Source organism: Molossus molossus, unplaced genomic scaffold (assembly GCF_014108415.1).
Source record: "Molossus molossus isolate mMolMol1 unplaced genomic scaffold, mMolMol1.p scaffold_m16_p_13, whole genome shotgun sequence".
Taxonomy (NCBI): domain Eukaryota; kingdom Metazoa; phylum Chordata; class Mammalia; order Chiroptera; family Molossidae; genus Molossus; species Molossus molossus.
The window spans coordinates 40810602-40833061 of record NW_023425348.1 but is presented as its reverse complement, the minus strand read 5'-3'; the positions used below and the strand labels follow the sequence as shown (position 1 = coordinate 40833061).

The window sequence follows — 22460 nt, the reverse complement described above, 5'->3', positions numbered from 1 at the left end:
ATAATCTACACTCCCCAGTTGGTTTTCTCCCCAGTCATAATGACCCAAGGGTTGTCCTCCTGGCTAGCCTGGGCGCCCGACAGGAGAGGAACCATGACCAGTTCCCAGTGGGGCGTCCAGGCACCTGACAGTGTCAGCTGAACGAGGGGATGCTCCTTCATCACAGCGGTGACCCCCCCCCCCCCCCCCCCCCCGCATGGCCACCGTGTGCTGTTTCTCTCCCACCAGACTGTCTCACTTGTCTCTGCAGCCCCGGCACCCAGGGCAGGAGCAGATGCAGAGCTGACATTCAGTTAACGTTTGTCGAGTGAGTGAATACTCTCAGGTTACAGTTAAAGCTATTACATGGCTTGTCTACAAAGCAAAAGCACCTTTCATTCTGTAACATGCTTCATAAACGTTAAGAGGTATGTATGTTCTCCTTAATCAAAGATTGGGGGATTTCCCGACTGTTCTTTTCCAGCTCTTGCTGGTTCATCTCTCAGCAGCTAGAGGTGACTCTGCTCCCCTGGGGTCTGGATCAGCCCTGCTTCCCAGGACAAGAAACTCTCTTTTGCACCAAAGCTGTGGGGCTATGGGCTCTCCCCATGTCAACTTGGGCTGACTTTGAAGGACAGTGAGCAGAGAATACACCGGGATTGCGTTTCCCGTGAGAGAATAAACAAACCTTGTTTTATAAACTATCTTTTGTATGTGTGCTGTGGGGGAAACACACCCTCTCCCCACATTCCTCAAGGACATTCAGTTCCGTTTCTACCCAGATGTTCAATAGCTGTCTGAAGGCTTTGGCGAAGACCCTGGACTCGAGAAGAGAAAGACATCCTGGTGCCCGGGCTCCGCCCTTCTCTACTATGTGAATTTCATGTCGGTCACTGCAATTGTGTCTACACAGGCGAGATGAAGGGGACTGCTTAGGAAACTATACAGGTAGCTTAGGTTAACCTCTCTGTCCTATGAAGAGCAAACATTATTGCACTTTATCTAGCCTGAAGATCACTGCTATCACCAAGGGATACTGGGCGCCCTTCCCTGCTTTGCTGGCCTAGGCCATGTGCTCTCTCTGAATGAAAGCCCTTTCCTCTCAGGAAACGCCGACCTGCTGAAGGAGCCCCTTCCCGATGAGCGCTGGCCTACTTCCACTACTACCGATACCCAGCTCGACAGCAGCGCTATGGCCGCCCATTAGCACTCAACTTGGGGTCATTCTTCCTCGTGAGTTCCTGGTGTGCAGGGACAAGACTTCTTTATCTCTGTGCCTAGGACCTGGCCCCATAAAAGCAACTCTGGATATGTATGGAGCACACAAATGAATGAACTCCGTAAGTGTCAGATGGATTCAGGAAAATGACAACTCTGTAAGGTGTCAGGAAGAGAACATGGACCACTGTCTCTGCCTGTAACCAAGGCCCAACCCCGCGAGCTTCTGTAGACAGTACTTTCATGGGCCCAGGCTAGGTGGAGAGGCCCAGCCATCTCCTGGGTGCAGGCAGCAGACTGAAGGAATGAAAACTGGCTCAGATAAGGACCAGCAATCTGACACAGCCATTGCCAGGTTGCTACAGCCAACTCATGGCAAATGAACCAGAGTAATCACTGTTGCACACACCTGGCCTTTTAATCCTTACAGTACTTGGAGATTATAGAACCACTCTAAGTAGAAAATTCCCAAAGGGTGGGATACAAAGTTTCTGGCCTGTTGATTTCATATTCTTCTGTATACTGGAAAGTCCCTTGGAATAAATATAAGGGAACTGCATAAACACATTTGGACCAGGCCAACTGGTAGGACATCATTAGAAAGGAAGGGTTAACTGTTTCTTTTTTCTTTTTTTTTTTTTCACATTTCTATCTTTTTATTCTCCTTATAACCCCCAAGATTGGTAGAGTCAGGAAGAATCAATCCATATTCTTGGGAAAGTAGAGCACATTATGATTGTATTTATTCAAGTTTACCCAACAGAGAGATGAAGACTAATCCTAGCACTAATGTAAGGACTGGTATGGTTCTCATGATCCAATGGCTTCATTCTCTAAACAGGAAGCATGAGGCCCAGAGACATCAAGCAGCTTGCTTAAGGATGTACAGGGAATCAACACTGATCTCTTAACTCTCAGGTAATAAACAAATGTTCTGCAAGACCAGACCTCCTTTCCATAGGGTTTTGACTATCCAGCACTTCGCAAAAAATTCAACAGCAAAGAGAAATTCTATTACAAGCCCACGGGGCAGAGGGTGGCCCCCATGTGCTTGGTGAGGGTTACCACCAGAACAGAGATGAAACCTTGACCAAAGGTAACTCAGCCCTGGAGAAGCATCCTTCCTGTCCACTTCCTGTGAGGGTGATCTCAGCTTTGTCGGGCAACTCATTCCACTACTGAATTGTTAGAAGATTCTTCTTCCATATATATACTTCTCCTCTGCACTTACTGTCGGATGGCAGTCAATTTCATTTACTTACTTTAAATTAATTCAAATGGAGCAAATAGTGATATGCATGCATTCCTTAGAGCACATGAAGTTTTATGCCTGTCCTACAGGCCGCCTTGACTGGCCAGCTGGCATACTGGTGGTCTGTTAACCCAGCAGTGCCCACCCTCCACCCTGCGTCTCCCCTCACTCCAGAGCTCCGTGGGCTCACGGGTGCCGCAGCCCTACCTCCATCGTTGTCTTTGCTGTCACCGCAGGCAGTCTCCATGGACGTGTCGCAGCCAGCTCCTCTCCAGCCCAGCTGGCAGACGCAGTGCCAGCCATTCAGGTCCAAGGTGCATCTGCCGTTGCCATTGCACAACCCAGGGCAACCCTCTGCAAGGCAAAGCACACAGAATTGAGGTCTGAGCGCCCATGGCCAACTGCACTCACACGCACTCACTCCACCTGCCAACTTACAAAATGCTTCCACGTCCATCAGCAGGTCAGCACCCTCAGCACCCAGGGAGGCCGGTGGCATTAGGAGCTGCCACTTCATCAAGAGGCGACCCAGACTCAGAGGTGGAGAACTCGCTAAAGCTGCACCGTCAGGAGGCGGCACAGTCAGGAAGTGGCAGGGATAGGTCTGAAACCCACACCTTCTGCACCGAAAACCCTCTTTCGAAGTGATCTGGATTCTAGAGCGGGCGTCAGTGGATGTCGGCCTGCTGGGACCCGACCAGCGGGGCTTTTTACCTGATCCTTGCTCCTCATTCACTCTCATTTCTCCTGTCTTTGGCAGTTATTTGGGACAAAGAAATCAGCTTCCTGTTTACTCCCACATCCCCTCAGCACCCCTGGGTCTCATTCCAAAGGCTGTGCCTCTTTACAGCTCTTGTTACTAGGTCAACTGTACCGGACCTTAGGTTTTCCATTTATTTTGTCCTGTTTACTGCTAGACAACTGTCTTTGCTCCGAGGAAGAGTCCTTGGGTCTTTTCTTCCCGTCTTATCTGCAGCCACGGAGAAGGGCTGTACACTCAGAGGGGCCCTGTGGCGGACTCGAGAGGGACGAACCAGGGCGGTCCGCGGTGGCAAGCGCAGGCTCGGGCAGCCTGCCCTTCCCTAACTTTGTTCCTCGGGACATCTGTTTGCCTGTCTGTCACTTATTAAGCACCTTCTCTGGGCTGGCACTGGAGGTACAGAGATGAATAGGACCTAGTTCTTATTCTTGAGAAGCATGTAGCTTATCAAAGGAGACAGATTTGTATAAGCAAAATATCTTACTGCTAAGTGCCCTCAGGGAGACGTGCAAACTGTGGTGGGAACCGAACACGGGAGCGGCCATCTGTCCGAGAGGGCTGCGGACGATTTCATCAGGGAGGGTCAGGCAGTGTTTAGACTCGGCCTTGGTTCTGCTTTGACTATATCATAAGGTGGGGAGTTTTCATCCCCATTCAAACAGAGTTACAGGTTTTTGATGACCACGGTTTCAAACCCCTCTCTCTGAGCGTGTGGGCTCAGACGTCTGGGAATCTGCTCCTCTCCTTGGTTCACTTCAGTTTCCATCTTGCCACTTGTTTTCATTCAAGTCCCCATTTCAACACACCTGCCAACCCCTCTCTGAGGAGCTATCAGGAAGTGCGGCGAGAGCCGGGAGGCGGGGGCGGGGGGCGGTGGTGGTGGTGGTGGTGGTGGTGGTGGTGTGTGTCAATGGGGGTAAAAGGAGGGACCTGTAATACTTACAACAATAAAAATAAATTAAAAAAATAAAAATCCCTAAAAGCCTTTCACTGGCACACCTTCTACATCTCTCTGCCGCTGCTCAGTCTCAGGGGAAGGCTATGGGTGGAGGGCCCTCTGCCATCTACAAAACTGAATTTGGTGTCATGAGCAGCAAACGGCTGCAAGTACGGCTGCAGACGGCATTTCCTGCCATGGAACAACTGAAAATCGACCGGCTATTCTTAAATGGGACAAATGTGAATGTGGTGTCCCGTACAAAGCCGGGGCCACGGTAGGCACCCACTAAATGGCCGATCAATTAGAGTCTAAAACTTGAGTGTTTCAGGGACTTTTGATAGCTGTCTGTTATTACCAAGTAAAAGAAAAGAACATGCTCAGTTATATGAGATGTTTGACACTGCAACCCATCGATCAACTGTGTTTTCCGTTTAAAGAAAGAAGCATGTATTGTGTGGATGCCAAGCCAAGAAGGGATGGCTCCAGAAATTTCAAAGCAAGTGCTGGCTATATGGTCTTGGCACAGCTGAAGCCTGTCGGGAAAGGTGAGAAGCCACCATCATTACCACCCAAAAGTGATGGAGGAAGCAGCTGTATGAGCTCAGGAGCAGCTGCGATGTGCAGATGACTACCCGGCATTCTAACTCGGCAGCCAACATCAGCCACCCCTCCTGACCTACACAGTCACAGACTCCCTCATTCCCCGACTAGTCCCATTCAAATCTGTGTCCAGCTGGCTGGGACTCCCTGTCAATTAAGCCTCATTTGTATTTGAAACCAGTCTTGGAGGAACAGGGTCCAAATGCTAAGAATCGTAGTCAATTGCTTTCTCCTGCTCTAGGATGTAGCCCCTGGTAAGATGCAAGGAACATCTCTTGCACGACAGCACATGCTTGGGAACCACCTCGAGGGCTGGCTCTGCCTCGCAGAGGCTGTGTGACCCAGGCACCATCTACTACTTTGAGCCTCAGTCAACTTATAAAATGGGATTTTGGGGAAGATTAAATAAGATAATTATGCGTGATAAACAAATCCTGACTTATAGCTCGAACACGATATTTGAATCTTCTATTCACCTTTACCTTCTTTTTCGACTAATATCATGTTGCACCCATAACGCAGGTAGGGTTTATACAAAGGCAAAATAGGAAACTGAGGCATCTATCTAGATCAGAGTCAGCAAACTTTTTCCATAAAGTTCCAGATAATACACATCTCAGGTGTGTAAGCCATAACATCTCGGTTGCAATTACCCAACTCTGCCATTGTAGCTTGAAAGTAGCCATGCACAATTTATAAATGCATGAGCGTGGCTGTGTTCCAATAAAACTTTATTTACAAAAACAGGTGAGGAGCCAGATTTGGTCTGTGGGCTGCAGTTTGCCAACCCCTGATGTAGATGCTTCAGGACAGTGACCACAATGACAGCTGCCACACACCCAAGGTCTATACCACTGTGCTACACACGTTACATTATTTATATCTAAACTAAATAACTCTTATATTTTTCAGATCCAGATTTCTAGGGAAGTTCCAATGTCACAATATTTAATCCTAAATTTAAAAACAAAACAAAACCATGTGTTGTAATAGAAAGTTGACTTTGGAGCTGGACAGACCTCAGTTCAAATCCCAGCACCACCATTTTACTTACTATATGTGGGATAGCTGGCAAAGTATTTAACTCTCTAGGCCTCAGTTTTCTTATTTGTAAAATGGAGGTAACACCTAATTCAAAGAGTTGTTGAGAAGATTAATGAAATGATGTATGTCAACTATTTAACACAGTGGGTAACATAAGTAGGTTTTCAATAAACGATAGCTGCTATTATTGTCACTGGATTTATTTGTTTTAATGTTGTATAACTGCATTAAGAAAATCACAAGCCAGAAAATAATCTTTTGCAAGTTCAAATTGTGTCAACATTTGGGTCAAAAGCTATGGTCCTCAAACATGTGAACCTTGCCAAAGAGGCCTCAGACAAGCCAGGTGACATGGGGATCCACACGCACCTGTGGGCAGGCAGTGAGGTGGGTTCAGAGCCACCTGTCTCGGCCCAGGGCCACCATTTCACGCTTCCCTAGCACTGTGTCTTTCTCCCTGAGAGCAACGGTAGCAAGTATGCTTAAATTATTCATTTTGCAATTAGAGTAATGTCTTATTCCCTTCATTTGAATGTAATCTCCATCAAGGTGACTTTGGGCCTAATTCATGCCTTGCAGACTCGCAATACATAGTTGTTGAAATGAATCGATGGGTGGACAGGAGACCTAGGTTCTGGTACCTCCTGCCTGCCTAACTTGTGGGATCTTGGGAAAGTTACCTTCCCTCTTTTGGACTCAATGTCTTCATCTATGAAATAAGAGTTTAAATGAGATGATCTGTTAGTTCCTTCCAGTGTAACCAACCCAGGAAGAAGGTCAAAGCAACTTCAAATTTGATGATTTTGTTCTTAATGTCAACAAACATTACTCAGCACCCATCCGATGCCAGGCCTGCATTAATTCTAGGGTATACAGAGATGAGATGTATCCCCTCACCTCAAGACTTTTATATTCTACTTACTCTACTTTGTTCCAGGGAGGATTTAAAGTGGGTCATCTATCTCACACAGTACTTCTCAGTGTGAATTTTGCGGACTATTAGTTCTATGAGGTCATCACAAACAAGCTTCTATGATCAAATAAGTTTGGTAAACACTGCATCCTACTGTCTTAGCCTAGAAAGTCACACTCAAGATTAATATAGCAAAGGCTCTGAAAGTCTATTAACAGAGAAGCCTGCTTGTTAGATTATGAGGGCATTTTCCAACTTGACCTCGGAACTCTTTCTCCGGGCACGTTCAGAGATGTGGATTGCTCCACTCCACTTTGGGAAGCCCTGCTCCAGTGGGCTCCTCCTAGCACCCCGAGCCTCGCGCTCACCTCTGCGCTGCGTGGAAACTGCTGGAGGATCAGGTGTTCTTCGGGAGGGAGGGAAAGCCCTACATGTGAAGTCACAGGGACACTTTATCCACAGTCAGTTTCTTTAAAGGGACCAAGTTATGCCCTGAGGGTCTCTACTGTCCTATCCATTTCACGGTTTCAGAGGGACCTTGGGTACCTGGGGGTTGAATGAGGTTTGCTCTCATCCAGCAGTTTGCATCTAGGATAATCACACCCTCATTAGCCAGTATGAGGGAGGCTCCTCTGGGGTGACTTGCTGACTTTCTTAAAGCAACATGCCCATCCCTACTCACGACTGAAGCCCATTAATTCCACAAACCCTGAAACTCATCAATAATTCCGAGAGCCCAAGTGACATTAACAATTCCCTCTGGGAGAACTCATGCCAGGCATGTGCTAGAGCCAAAATAATGTAAGTTTGAGGTTTACAGAAGGACTAAGCTTTTCAAAAGAAATGATGCCCTTTAAGTGACAAGGGACCGCTTTTTCTTCAACCATCTACCTAAGCCTATGAAGAAGCCCCTGAAGCTAGCATCAGGCATGCCCAGAAGACCTTCAGAATCCTTGACATCATTTATTTTTCAGTTAGGGGGCTATGCAATGCACCCACCTGTCATATATCGAAATGTCCCGTTTCCTTATGGTTCTCTTCCTGGTCCTCTGGTACTTTTTCATCCCTCCAGTCATTTCCCTTAGACAAGGTCACTATCGTCTCCCATCTAGATAACAGCAACTGTCTAATTGGCCTCCTTGTTCCCAAATGATCCCCCTCAACCCTTTTCTGGCTTAGCCAGATGGAGCCTTCCAAATCACAAATGCCACCAAGTCATCATCTCGCTTCTACAAACCTTCCGTGGCTTTCTCACTTGCTTTCATGGAAGTTCACAACCTTGGTCCCCAAGGCTCTGCCTGAACTTGGCGGATCTCCTTGCTAAGTGGCCCCGGGGCTTCCCCTGTCCTAACCCTCATCGCACTTTGTGGAAGTTGTTTTATTAGTGTTTTCTGTGCTAGACTGTGGGCAACCCTAGAGAAGGGTCTATGTCTGTTGTGTGGACCCCACGTTTCCTGGTACTTAGAAGGAGTGAAACATATTTGTTGTGGGAATGCTATTTCTTTAGTCTCTATCCACGCACTTGGAAAGCACAGAACAGAAGCCAGCTGGTCTCTGCACTGCAAAGCTCTCTATTTTGTCCTTTGTGCCTGCATTATATAGGTCATTATATAAAATTGTTTTTTTTTTGGATTAGTACCCATTATACCAGAAAATCAGCCAAGATGGGGGCTTAGTCCAGACCTAGATTTTGCCAAGAAACATTTGTCTTTTAAAGCAACTGATGATCCACTACCTCATGAATGTGAAATGCTTCATGTAGTAGGGAAAATCCACCAAATAGATGGTAGCACTTAAATTTAATCTATTCTGATGATTCCTTTAAGGTTTATTGGTGAAATTCCTAAAGAGACGCTCAGGTACTACGCTCTCTGGCTGGAAAGATTTTATTCTCAGTTGAAGACCAACATGTGAAGTGTGAGAAGTGCTGCTTCTCACAACAGGCGCCCATCTGATGGGTTCCCATTACGCCTTTGCGGTCTTTGGCAAAGATGTCCTAGCTGAAAAGCATGTAGTAATTTATGTTTCTCCAAAGCCCCTTCCATAAGTGTTTACACAGGAGTTGCTATCTCTTATTAAAAGCCTAAATTTAGCCTTTTCTTTACAATTTCTAAAGTTAGTCTGGCTAATGCAGTACTTCTCCAAATGAAGGGCGAGAATGAGCACACGATGACAAAGGAGCATGGCTACACGGTGGAGCGCCATCCTGCCCAGGTGCTTCCCACTCGGCATCACCGGGTCCTCACGCCAACCCTATGAGGTGGGTCCTGGTACAGTCCTCTCTCATAAAGACTCTGGAGTGAAGGGAGGTGAAGTAACTTGCTCAAGGTCACCCAGTTCATTGAGTGTCGGACTTGGGATTCAACTCTGGCAGTCTGACTCCAGTGCATGAGTCCTTACCACTGAGCTCGTAGTTTGTGTTGGGTGCTGGGCTAGGGCGTAAGGATGAAAAGACAGGGCATGGTCTTTCTCCTTGGGGAGCTGGGCGTCTTTTAGGAGCACACATATCTGATCATCCTGAGACTTACTCTTAGCACAATGAGGCCTTTTTGGAAAACTAGGCACTGCCTAATTAATGGAGATGTTTAAAACAGAAAGAAAAACTCTGCCTGTAGGGAACACTCTTCAAAGAGAAGACTTACCAAAGTCAGGCCTCTGAAAAGGAAAAGGAAACAAAACTCAAAACCAAGCACTCCCTGAGGCCAGGGGTCTGTTTCGCCCCTTGGTCCGGAGCCGGGCACAGCATCTAGCAGAGCGGTGCCCCGTGTGTGGTGCTGGGTGCATGGACACGGCAGTAATGGGATGCAGCTCTCCAGTCTCCTTAGCTTGCTCTGGGGTCTCTCCTCTCGGGCCACCCATCCTGGCTCCCACCGTCTTAATTCTAATGGACCAGGCCGTAAGGGATGGTCAGGGTGACATGAGGTGGGGCAGAAAGGATGCGTATGTGTGTGGGGGGAGGGAAGGACAGTAGCACAATGGTAATGTTACAAACAGATTGAGTACTTTGGGGGGAAGAATGACACTCCGGGTATATCAATCACCTTGTGACCAAACACCCGCTCTCTGGCAGTGGATGCTGTGACAAAGCTGGGGATGTGGCAGTATCTAGACACCATGCTTACGGGGTGTATATACATTTTTTAATATTTGCATTTCTTCTTTATGCTTATACACAAACACACACACAAAAACAATAGGAAAATAGAGGAAGGAAGACCATACCTTTAACTACCCTATCCAGATAGTGCGCTTGGGAGATAAAAGACAGGACATTTAAGGTAGGATCAATCAGTGCAATGCTGCCTGCCACATAACCATGCTGGTGCCAAGGAGACAGAGGGGATGCGCCCCGTGTTTGAGACAGACCCGCCACGGAGTGGAAAATCAAATCAAAGACAGACAACATGAGGGAGGAGAAGGGAAAGCAAGCACATTCTCCGGGAAGGGCCAAAAGGAACTGCAACCCAAATATGAACGTATCAACAAGAGGACACATGGATAAGGAAAACGGGAGGACAGGGAGGCTGGGAAGCTGCATAAGTGGCCACACTCCTGTTCTGTCCAGTTTGTTTAGCATTATGGGAAACTAGAACTTGCCCTTTGTCTACCCAGAGCAGAGTCCGACTTCCCTTCTGGGGAAGCGACGGTGTAAGAACAAGGGCACCCTGCCTGGAAAAAAGGCCCCTAGGAAGCTGGCATTCGAAACTACGCAAGGTCAAAATCATCTTTGATATACTCCAGGGAAGTGGGTTGAGTCTTTGGTCAAACACACCACTGGATGATCTGTTTGCCGTTGCCGAGTTGCCTATGGACACGCGTGCCCACCTAGACTTGAGTGCAGAGTGCCTGGTGTTCTCTCCCACGTGCATCTTACAGAGACTGTGAGGTGCTGACCAATGGATGTCACTGGGAAAAATAAGAAAAAGAAAAAAAAAAAAAATCCTGACCACTTCTCAGCGCTTATTAATGCAAAAGAGAATGATGTATGCTTTGTTTCCCGAGCAGGGGTTGCATCCAGGCACTGGGTTACTGGCCATCTTGATTGTGAGGGTGGGTATCAAAAGTGGCTCTGGGAGAAACCCAGTGTGCATACGTGTGGCTGTGTGTTTCAAGCAGGCAGACCTCTTCATTTCCAGAATAAGCCAGTAACAGCGTTTCGCCTTCCACACCGAGGCTGTAGCCATAATCATGAGGAGCTTCCCTTTCAAACCTCTCTCCATGACTGCCCCATGTGTGCTACCACCAAGGCCAGATAGGTGGGCATCTCCTGAAGGGCCTGACGCTTTCTCCCGGGCTGCAACCCACCCAGCTCGATTTCCTACAGGAATCAAAAGTTCGTAAGTGGGACTGGATTGCCATGGGGGAGTCTGATCTGGAAGCCCCGGGGGTCTCTACACTGTTAGGGACATTCTTGTTCTCTTAATAAAAACAACATACTTCTTATTTTTTTCAGTCCTCTGGATAGCTTAGATACTGTTGTTATTCACCAAGATATATTTGCCTCAAAAGACTGGTGGAGGAGGGCTCTGTTCCTAGTTTGGGTATCCACGCGGTCTCTGCTTCGAGCTGAGCTAGGCTCCTGGAAGATTGGGAAGAGGGGATGTTAACGGGGCCTGCATGCTTCCCCTTCATTCTTACAGCCGCCGTGGAGTCCAGGACACGACGGGCGACAACAGGGACGATGAAGGAGAGCGGCTTATTAAGCGGGAGTGGATAAACGAAGCTGTGGAACACCGAACCGTGACAGCGGGGGCCAGCCCCCCTGTGCAACAGCCCAGGAAACACCTCTGGCGAAGGCGAAGACTTCCTTGATTCTTGGTTCACCTGTCACTTGTGACTCAGTCAAGCTCATTCACCTAATTTTGCAAAGTGATGTAACATTTCTTAGACGTCACCTCCCGGGACAGTCCATCAGACAACAATAACAGGCAGGATCTCCTGGCTCAGCCGTCGCTCTTAGCTTTCAGATCTGCAGAGTTTTGTAGAGGGTCACGATCACGCACCCTTGTGGAAACTCTGAACCCAGCTACTGAAGAGACAGAGCGAGCCTAGCTGTCTTTCACAGGGTGGGGAAGGGTGAACAGGCTGAGTGAGACGCCATCATTGTGATCCAAATGGCCACAGCACGCAGCGTCCGCGTAGGGAGTATTCGCCAATGAGAAATACTTTGTCTCCAAACGTAGTGGTGATGCCGTGGCTCTGGTGATGAGTACAGGGTATCTCCCCTCTCTCAGGTAGTCTCCCCAAACCCAGGGGCTGACTTCAGAGAGCTCTCTCTCTTCTAATGTCGTTTTATTTTTGAGAATGTTTTAGTACTAAAGATCTCTGTTAAATGTGAATGTGTTTAATGCCTTTAAAAAATGCTTACTAATTTCTCCAGACTGCAGGCAATAGCAACCAGAGATGACTGAGGCAGGCCCACGCTGCATTCACCGTTGTGGGTTTCAGGAGACAAAAGTGGACGAAACATTTCATATTCCAACTCCCCAAATCAAGAGGTCACTTTACACAGCGACCTCAAGCCACACCGTGAATCCAAAAGCTCATGACAGCCAGTCGATACCAAGTCCAACAGTTTCCTGGGAATGAAACAGAGCTTCCTTGTCTCTGGCTATTGAAAATGAAAGTGAGAACTGGGTCTTTGAAGACCAATACCGTTTATTTATAAAAGGCATAAATTTTGGCACATATGCCCGAGTAAGGTCACTTAAAAATTCATCATGATTTTGCCCTGGCCAGTTTGGCTCAGCAGTTGGAGCGTCGGCCTGCAGACAATAGAGACCCAGGTTCAGTTCCCGCTAAGGGCACATACCTCGGTTGCAGTTTGTCCCTGGCCCCAGTTGGGGTCGTGTGTGAGGCAGCCACTGGATGTGTCCCTTTTACGTTAATGTTTCTCTCTCTCTTCCTCCCACTCTACCTGTACAAAAATGAAAAAATGTCCTCAGGTGAGGATTAAAGAAAAATTCATCATGATTTTAAAGGAAAGGGGGCATAATGTCCATACGTTGATCGTAAAGGGTGCGCTCAGGACTTCCCAGACCCCCTTCACCTTCTCCTCGGAACTGCAGGATGAAGACAACGGCAGCGGAGTCATCTTTCCTCTCGGGCCGCGCTCATTCTCCCAACATTGCACGCGTTTCTTGTGCTCCTCCAGTCCCATCACTGTGCAGGACGCTGGGGACAGTGGTGGCACACAGCTGTTCACGACACGAACTCTGAGCCTGTGCCATGAACACGGCCTGTGAGGGCTTAGATCTCTCTAGCATCTCTAGGGCCTCCACCATGAAAACTTCTTTCCTTGACTTGTCTGTGCCAACAGAAGTGTCTCAGAGGATAATCCCAAGAAGCCTCCGGGGCCCCGCTCAGAGGTTATGGAGAACATGCAAGAGGCTTTTCTTTCCGTTGACTTTAATAGTTGTATCACCAGAACACACCGGGCCAGATTCAACAAGGATCATTATCGCAGGTGATGCCGGGGGTGGTTATATCATCTAAATTTCTTTCAGATGAATGACAAACCACCAAACAGATGTTCTTGTTAAGGTCTTGGATACATTAATGCTCTTCTCTCTTTGGATGATCAGTGACTAAGTGGCCACTGGCACCGTGCTGAAAGGGACTCACAAGGCTCACGAACTCTCCTCCAGCTCCCCTCCCCTGCCACGTGTGGGCTGGCATCTCTCAGAGCCACCAGCTCCTCAAACTCTGGCTCTCCCAACTTGGGCTAGACACCTGTCCATTTCCTGTCTCTGCTTGTCAGCGTCTGTCCTGTCAGGTCACAGGCCCTGTGGTGAGAGAATGCTTCTGGGGAGGGATAGGCATTCAGCTATCACACCGGCGCTGCCGATACCTTGTGAGTGACTTGTGAGTTCTCTGCTGAGGACTGTCTAATTACCACCACCACCACCACCACCACCAAAAAACCCCACAATAAAACAAAACAAACAAAAAACAATAACAACAAAAACACCCCCCCTCCCCGAGCTACCATTCGACAACAGACAAAGAACTTTGTTCTTAATCGTTTCTCTTCATCTGGCTTTGCTCATTCTACCCATTGCATCACCAGAGTATTATTCTGATCTTTCCTCCCGCAGGAGGATTTGTTTAAGAACCAAGATTTATATGACTGGACAGCTCTCCCAAAGCCTAGTAAATAATTTTGTATATCTGGCATCCTGAGTAATCACAGCTTTGGGGTCAAGGTTGGAATTTTACCAATGTAATCAGAAGCTGGCATTTCCCACATGTGTTTTGAGACTTTATAGACAAGGGGCACTGAAGTGAATAAAATAACTATCAGAGAAGTGATCCAAAATGTTAGCAGTGCTTTCAAAGAAATAGAAAAATAAAAAAAAAAACCTGCACACCTTCTTAAATTTAACCACGATTTGCAGCGTTCTCTACAGAAACTGGAGGTCAAGCTCCAGACGTAAGAGCCGTAACATTTCTGGAAAAGACATCCAAAAATGTGCTTTTGATGACTCTGTGTTGACCGTACACTGGAGAAATAGATCCAAATCGATCCGTCTTACCTTAACTTCTGGACTGGGAACACTGGGTTCCGTGTGTGCCAGCGACTTTCAGCCGGAGTGCCGCAGGAGTCTTTAAAACATGCAGTACCCGATCATCTAGCCAGAGGCACTGACCTCTTTTCTCTGAGACTGTCAAATTAAAAAAGGACAGCAGCCAACACAACAACAGCTGTCCGGTGTGAACGGATCAAAATTATACCTATTTTTTTTTTTTTTGTCAGTTCGACAAAATAGTTATTTTTTGGTGTGCCGCAGAATTTTAGTGATCAGTTTCTGTGTGCCATGAGATGAAAAAGGTTACACATCACTGATATGCACAGGGGGTGTATGTGTGTGTGTTAATGATGTCTGAGAGCAAAAATGAAAAATCCCTTTTTATTGGCGGGATATTTTTAGGAGCAGGCTGCTGGGGGTGCAGCTCCTGTGGGCACCAGGAGGCCCCCTCCAGCCACCCCCTCCCAGGGTTCAGAGGCAGAAACAGAAGCCCCACTGACCACGCGTCTGTCTGACCTTTCTTGAAGGTGCAAAGAGACTATTTTTCTTAACAGAAGGAAGCAGAATTCGATGTGAAATATTCTTGCTTTTTGACAAAGAATAACTGTCTGTTAAGGAGAATGTCACTGTCAAATTCCCTTTTATTCTGAAAACCAATCTCTTTGGAGAAAAAGCGAGCAGCCTCCCTGAAAAGATGGACCCAAACCTTCAAAGGACACATTTAATTCGTACTTGAATAATCTGCTCTGCGAAATGTCACTGGAATAAAAAGGTCCTTAGGCTGGGCCTCGGCCGCCAGGAGCGCGGCCCTGTCTCATTCTTCTACGCCAGCTGCCGACCGTGAGCAAGCGCCTCCTTCCTGTTCGGAAAGAGCGGCGGCGAGTGAATGACTGGCCCTCCTCTCTCCTGCGTCCGCTGCGTGGAGACCTCTGAGCCGGTGCTTCGGACACTGGCTCTTTCCCTGCTGTGGGACATAAACGTACTCCAGCACGTGAGCTGAGCGACAGTATAATGACCTACTGTAAAATACTCTGGGAACAAGAGAAAAATCTAACCCTTGGATTCTTAATGTTTCACATGAGCATTTTTTTCTTTTCCTAAAGGATCCTCATGGGGAGCAAAGTTCCCCGGAAATACAAGAAAGTGCTTCTTGTTACTGTCCGCGTTTTAAAAAGGGTTTCTCCTCATTTCCATTCCAAAAAGGAAAAGAAGGCACCTCCTCTGCACGGCCCAGCCCTGCACTTCTGTCCCCGAGGTGACTGAAGGGGTGCTGGGTTTCTCGGCGGGATGCAGCTGGCCACAGGCAGAGACCCACGGGGAGCAAGTTGCCATGCGGGGAGATTAGACAGGGACGAAGGATGCTCACCACACAATGGAAGGTAATAGAGTTCCCAGCCGCGTCCTTTCATCTGGGCCACTATGACTAGTTCATTACTCCTTCAATGCCCTGTGACATTTTTCTGGTATTTATGACTGTCAACCTCCCTCTCGAATTGTGCGCATTTACCTTGATGTATTTCTTATCTGGAGGTGAAGCAGCATCTGCAATCCCAAGGAGGGATTTGCTCTTCAAGAGTGACACCGGGGTGAGCAGGAAAGGTGGGAGGGGTGGTCTGACTTCTTGGCAGCAAAACGAAAAGGACGTTCTTCAGGCCAGGCTGGTGAGCAGCCACTAGACGCTAGATGGAGTCCAGCCTGTCCGTAAGCCCTGGCATGCGTCACCCGTGACTGCACGGACGGCGACCTCTCCTAAGTCCCTCGTCATCTGACTTCGATGAAATGCTTTTATCTTACAAAAGTCTGCCATCCATAAACTTTTTTTGGAAATTGATAAGGTTGAGGACCCTGTGAGCAAGCTAGAAAAACAGAATGTCCTCTCTCTTGGCTCTGATTTTGGTTTTAATAGGGATGGGCCCCCTTGGGACCTGGGGAGGTGAAAGGGCAGTCTGTCCTCAGTCACACAGAAAAGTGAAATCAGAGGGCCGTCAGGAACTTGGGCTGCTTCTCTTTAACAAGTACTCAGGGCAATCATAAGATAAGATGACACTGGCATAAAGAAGCCACCCAGAAAGACGCGGCAGCATTTTCTGCTACGAAAAAGCAGGGAGGCCTGCCGTCGGCTCTGAGTGGCTGTTAAGGATATGGGCCGGCAAATTGGGTGTGGAACTCTGAGCACAACTGGAATAAGGAGACACAGCCTCTGGGAAGGACATGGGCCGGCTGCCTCTGCAGAAAACCTGGGCTTTGTCTTGCAGGGACTGCAGGGCAAGCCTGTGGTGAGCAGCCCCTGCACACAGCTCGGAAAACTGAGCCTCCAGCTCCTGTTCCGTGTTTTAAAAGTGAAGTGACCTTCAGCCTCAGGTCCTTGGAAAGGAGGGAGTAACATGTGTGGCTTCACAGGCGATTGTTAGGAGTATGATGATGCAGTTAAGGCTTTTAGCACAGCGCTTGCACATTGCAAACATTCAAAAATTAGAAGCCGTTATTATTAATAGTAATAAGTGGAAGGTATTCTGCAGCCACGTATGAACAGAGTGATGCTGTGAGGGCAGGGATAACAAATACAGCTAATTTCAGGCTACACAACAAAAGGAACGGAACCTACCAAAAACAGGAGACAAGAGGCAGCCCTATTTGCCCCAAATTCCTTTGTTGCCCCCAAACTCTGGGGCTTGTCTCCCAGTTGCTGTAAGACTCAAGAAGTGTCTTTCAGAGCCGGAGAGGCCTCCGGAGTCCTGCCTTCTACAGCCATGTGCTCACCATCTGATCACAGACCCTTCCTTTACAAAATCGCAAGGGGAAGAAGTTAAAACACATATACACAAAACAGTTGATTCAATAAAGAGCTTTTGGTGGGTGTTCATTCCAGATAATAAACCAAGCAAAATGTCTGGCTGTGTTTAAAATCAACAAAACCAGCAGGAAAGGCAGAAAGAAGGGAAGGGAGTGATCGGCTTGTTTTGAAAGCTGCCAACAGTGCTGCTTTGGCTGGGGCCCTGGTGCCGAGGGGCCCCCAGGAGAGCAGAAAGGAGACACATTCAGACAGGACGGAAGCCGAGGACAGGGGAGGAGGGGGTCCTAGGCCTAATGGGATGCAGATGTGGCCTGTGGGAAGCTTTCTCAAGGTTTCTGGGCCTCTTTGGGAGCTCAGACCTAGGAGGCCAGTGGGTATGGAGGACTCAGAGCTAAGCCCAGTGCCTCCCCACCAGATGGTGAATCTGATAATAATGCCTATATTTATTGATCACTGTGCTGTGAGCCAGCCTGTTTTAAGCTCTTTGCACGTGTTATTATTCCCATTTTATAGGTGAGGAAACAGGCTCAGAGAGGCATTGGGACTTGCCCACGGCTGCTAAGGGAGACACCTCTGCCTCGTTCTTGAGTCCCAGCTCTTTAACACAGAGCTACACTGCCTTTGGCCGGGAAGGACAGAGTGGCAAAGCATGCTAACCAGCCGCCTGGAATCTGGGAACTGCAGACTGGGGAGGAAGGGAGGCTCAAAGTGCGCGGTCATGAGTTCAAGTCCAACTGATGTCTAGGAAATGCCAACCATAATGTCACCAGATGAAAGGACTTTCTGCCCAGTTCCCACATGCAGCGGGGGTCCCGCCCGGCCTGGCCCGCCGTACCGATGGTGCAGTGCTCGCCGTTCCAGCCGGGGCTGCATTCACACTTGCCGTCGCGGCAGGTCCCGTGCTCGGCACAGCGCGGGTGGCACGCCCGCTGGTCACAGGCTGCCCCCATCCAGCCATCCTCGCAGCGGCAGGTGCCCCCCACGCACACGCCGTGGCCACCACAGTCGGCAGCACAGATCTCTGTGGGGAGGGTGGGGGGGGGGAACGGCAGGGCCGGAAGGGGTGGGAGTGGGGGAGAGAGAAAAAACAAGCATTGAGCACATTGTTGGGACAGAGGTCACACTTGGCTACCTTCCTTGGCGTCTGTGAGCCTCCGGGATTCCAGGGGCTTGAGAAGCTAAGCTCTGCGGACAATGACCCCGGGACAAGAATAATTCTCTGGGCGGAAGCCTGACCCGAGCCCATTCTTCACCAGAATAGGATGGCTGGAAGGACTCTGCTCTGTTCCTCCCTGTTGCCAGCCTGTCCCCACGTCTGCGCTTGCCACTTCCAAAGGGGACCGTCCTGCTGAACAGATGTGAGGGAAAGTCAAATTTAATTAAAAATCAGCTATGTGTGAACACACAATGAGGATGATACCCCATCGCCAAGAGAAGTGCCTGCGGGTCTGGCTGGGGCGTGCGGGGGCTCGGGCCTGCCTTGTGTTCCAGCTTTGACTCTGATTGACGGGGTGAGAGGAAGCCTGGACCCTGCCCTGCTCGTGGACTCCAGGTGGTGGTTTTGTGCTTTTACTGGGTTTACGCTCCGTGGGTCATCCCTGCAATTCCAAGCACCTAAGTGGCCTTTCTGCTCCAACGTGAATAGATAGGGGTGCACTCCACGGGCAGGGTGGAGTTGCCCGGCCCTTCACAAACACCCGCATGACCCGATTTCCAAGCTGCTCGGGCTTGGGGTTGCACAGCTTCCAGGTTATTCAGGTGGAGGCTGTGGAGGCTCCCGACAGCCTGGTGGAGCAGCCTGGCCACGGTGCTCTCTGCAGGGCTCCAGTGCAGATCCCGACTCGGTTCTGTGCCTAGCAGCCCAGCCATCCTCAAATGAAAATCCCCATACCTTTGATTTCTTTCAAACTATATTAATTGGCACCTGTGTCAAACTGCATTTGCCCATTACTAATCCCTTCTAAGCTACTAATTGTTTAGCTTCTTTGGAAAAAGGGAAGAAAATAAAATTAGATCTTAGAGGCGCAGACTTTTCTTATGACTCCACAAGGCAATGGCTAAAATGTTCAAGAATTTAAAAAACAATGACCATGAGTTACCACGTACAGTGTGTTCCCATGCCAGACGCCTTGACACGCATGCTGCCTGGGACGGGGGAGGCAGTAACACACTGGGTTTCTCAGCTGCCCGGCGGAGAGGGGGCTGCTGTAAAATGGGCTCAGGAGCTTCTGAGCTGTGTGGCCTTGGCCAGGTTCCCCAGCTTCTCCGACGTGCTGAGCGTGGGCAGAAATGAGGCTGCCTCTCAGCACCTGCGCTGACCATCAGGGCTGCGGTGAGCACTCAGTGAAATGACAGAAAGGGTGTGACAAAGGTCACCAACCCAAGAAACTCGGGACCAGGTTTGCAAGATCTGTGCCTGCTCAGCCACTAATCTGCTACGTGCCCTTCGGAAGGTCACGTCCCCACTCTGGGTGTCCGTTTCATCCACTGCAGGGTGAACCTGGTGGCATCAAAGGTCCCTTCCGGCTCTTGGACTGTGAACGTCTATGGTGTAGGACCCTCCATGTGACAGAGCATTACCTACCCCCAGGCGCAGCTCAAGTGTCCCTGCTGAGGGGTCTCCTGCAATCCAGCCTGTGGTTTTCCTATGGCTCCTGGCCTTCCCATACTACATGGTAGAGCGATTTTCTATTTCTGTGTCTGTCTCACTATCAGACAAGGGACACCCGAGGCTGGATCGAATTCTTCTAATCAGTTCTGTGCCTGATACCCAACACAGATCTTGGCACAGAACCAACCCTTAATTAAGGCTTGTTGGCTAATGGATGAATATGTGTGCCTGGGGCGAGGGGTGCCCGAGAATGTAAAACAGTTTACAAACACCCTGCTCAGCCTGGGTAAAAACCAGTCCAGGACTATTTGCCTACTCATCTCTAGCGAGCTGCCCTTGCAGAAACTTCCCAGCAGCCCTCCTGGGACGGGGCTTTCTCAGGATGCTCTTCAGGTTTCTTTCCCTCCTTCGCACAGTGATCTCCAGGCCCAAGGCCTCCCACGTCCTGTTTCTGAAGTTCCATCCCTTCTGCACAGAGCGGCACAGGCCCTGGCCCCTGGTGATGTTGGAGGCTGAGCTGGCACTCGGGGCTGGAACTTCCCGAGAGACCGGCAGGGAAGATTAGCGTGGCACCTGTTGGGTGTACTCAGCACTACTCCCAGGCAGTGGTTCACGGTAGCAGTGAGGTGTGAGCCAGCAGGGGGCAGGCTGCTGGGCCACAGCCCTGGTGATTAGGCAGCAGGGTGTGCAGAGCTGATGGGGCAGACAGGAGAAGAGGCAGGCTTTCCCCCAACTTGACTGTCTGACTTCATGTCTTAGCCAACGGGTAGTTCATCCCCTTATTAATTATTCTGGAAGCAGAGCATCTGATCTGGAATCAGATGTGGCTCCAAATACCAGTTCTGCCAGTCCTCTGACCTCAGGCAACCTATGCAGCTGCCCTGGGCTTCACTGTCTTCCTCTGTAAAATGGGACGATGAGAGTACCCACTCCAGAGGGCGCCGAGTTTCTGATAGGTAGCAGGTATCCATCAATTCATACTGACTCACTTGTTCTTCCAATAACATTCCAAGCCCCCATGCAGCAGAGACTGCGCCTGGTGCTAGGAATCCAGGTCAGTAAGACATGGTCCCCGCCCTCCAGATCAAACCCAGACAGAGCGCAGGCTGATCCTGGAATTACAAGATGAATCAAATACTCTACAGCTGTTACTTACTTCTGCACCTTTTTGCTTATGTGCAATGAATAAAAACCACGAACATTAGGAGCAGATTTGGGGTTTACCGTTGCTTGGCTTTGCCACTCACTGGTTGGGTAACCTGCAAGCGGTAAGTTATGAAATCCATTGAGCCTTGCTTTCCACTTTTGTAAAATGGGAATAATAATTCCCACTTCATCCATCTCACAGGGCTGGTGTTAGATCAAATGAGGTATGTGTAGGAAAGTTGTTTTTGGCTTAATAACTGACACGTATTCGGGTTTTACCGTTTACAAAGCACCCTTCACGCTTTGTAACCGTAACAACATGTAACTGTCACAGCAGTGCCGTGGGGACACCTGGCTGTTGTCTTTCCTAGAGGTGAGGCTGCCGAGACGCAGACAGCACAAGGGACTTCTACAAGGCCAGGGTCACCTGGTGCTACCTCCTCACTTGGACGTCCTCAGAGCAGTGCTGCAAGACAGACCTTTTCCAGAGGAGGGAACGGATAGGCCAAGGAGCAGCCTTTCCTTTGAGAGGGGCTTCTGGCTCTTCAAGCACAGCTCCCCCCTTTTCTGGCCCTGTTGCCGATCCTCTGTGACACCCAAGTCTGACCCTGGGTAGAAGTGAAATGAAATGAGATCCTCTAGGCAGTTTCCCCGATGCTCGGTCTCACTGTCTGCGGGCACCCCCTCAGCCTTTTACAAGCTGGGTTGTGAGCTCTTACACATGTTAATGGAAGGGGCCTGGACAGGGTGACCTTGATGTTTATGGGGTGCTAACTGATGGCCACACCACCTCCGTCCAGGTTCTCCTCTGCCTGAGTGGCCGAGACCCACAGACTCATTCATCTCAGAAGCTTGAGATGCTTCTTTATCATTTGTCCTCAAGTTGTGGGCACTAGATCCATATTTTCTCTTCTTGAAATAAAAGAAATTCCTTTATTTTTCCTTTTCAATTCTGCTTTGACATGAAAGCAAACAGAACTTCCCAGGGTGGAGGGTGAAAATCAAATAGCATGATGCTAAAGAATGTGCTTCCTGCCCTGCCTGGTTTGGTTCAGTGGTTAGAGCGTCGGCCTGCGGACCAATGAGTCGTGGGTTCGATTCTGGTCAAGGACAGGTACCTCAGTTGCGGTTTGTCCCCGGCCATGGTTGGGGTCATGCAGGAGGCAACTAATCCATGTGTCCCCCTCACGTCGATGTTTCTCTCTCTCTCCCTCTATCTGAAGATAAATAGAAAAATATCCCTGGGTGAGGATTAAAAAAAAAGAAAGTGCTTCCACAGCTCGTACGTCCCTTACATAATGCAAGCGGTCCTTTGTGAAAGATGGGTCACGCTCCTCTCCAGGTCTTGCCTCCTCACATGTAAACTGGGGATGCCACCTCCTGCTGTCGAGATTTGTGGGGATCACGCCCATTTGTTTAATTTCGTGAGTGCTCACTAATTCGGGCGCCGGGGAGCCAAGGGTGACTCCGACACTGGTGGTTCTTCCCTGACCTCGAGGAGCTGACATTCTAGCGTGGCAGGCAGACACAAGCTCAATCAAGTAAAGCAGTGAAGCTTCCAGCCTAGTGCCTGGCACATGGTCAGGACGTGATCAATTGTGCACACACATTCTTGTGAGACAGGAAATGAGGTGGAGTGGCAAGTGTACCAGACAGAAGTCAGAGGGTCAGATG

At 49.1% G+C, this 22460-nt stretch overlaps 1 protein-coding gene across 3 annotated transcripts in view; it reads right to left on the bottom strand.

The window, feature by feature from the left end:
* The window catches only part of TENM4 (teneurin transmembrane protein 4), a 390035-nt gene that overhangs the window by 99419 nt on the left and 268156 nt on the right, over window positions 1-22460 (bottom strand). For 2 of the 3 annotated variants that reach the window (XM_036259322.1, XM_036259323.1), the window contains 2 exons: window positions 17865-18050; window positions 2657-2803 (listed from right to left, as the gene is read on the bottom strand). In XM_036259322.1, the coding sequence (XP_036115215.1) occupies window positions 2657-2803; window positions 17865-18050 (333 nt within the window). Of the gene's footprint in view, window positions 1-2656; window positions 2804-9928; window positions 9956-17864; window positions 18051-22460 lie in introns of all 3 variants that reach the window. The other variant, XM_036259324.1, reaches the window with a different exon arrangement.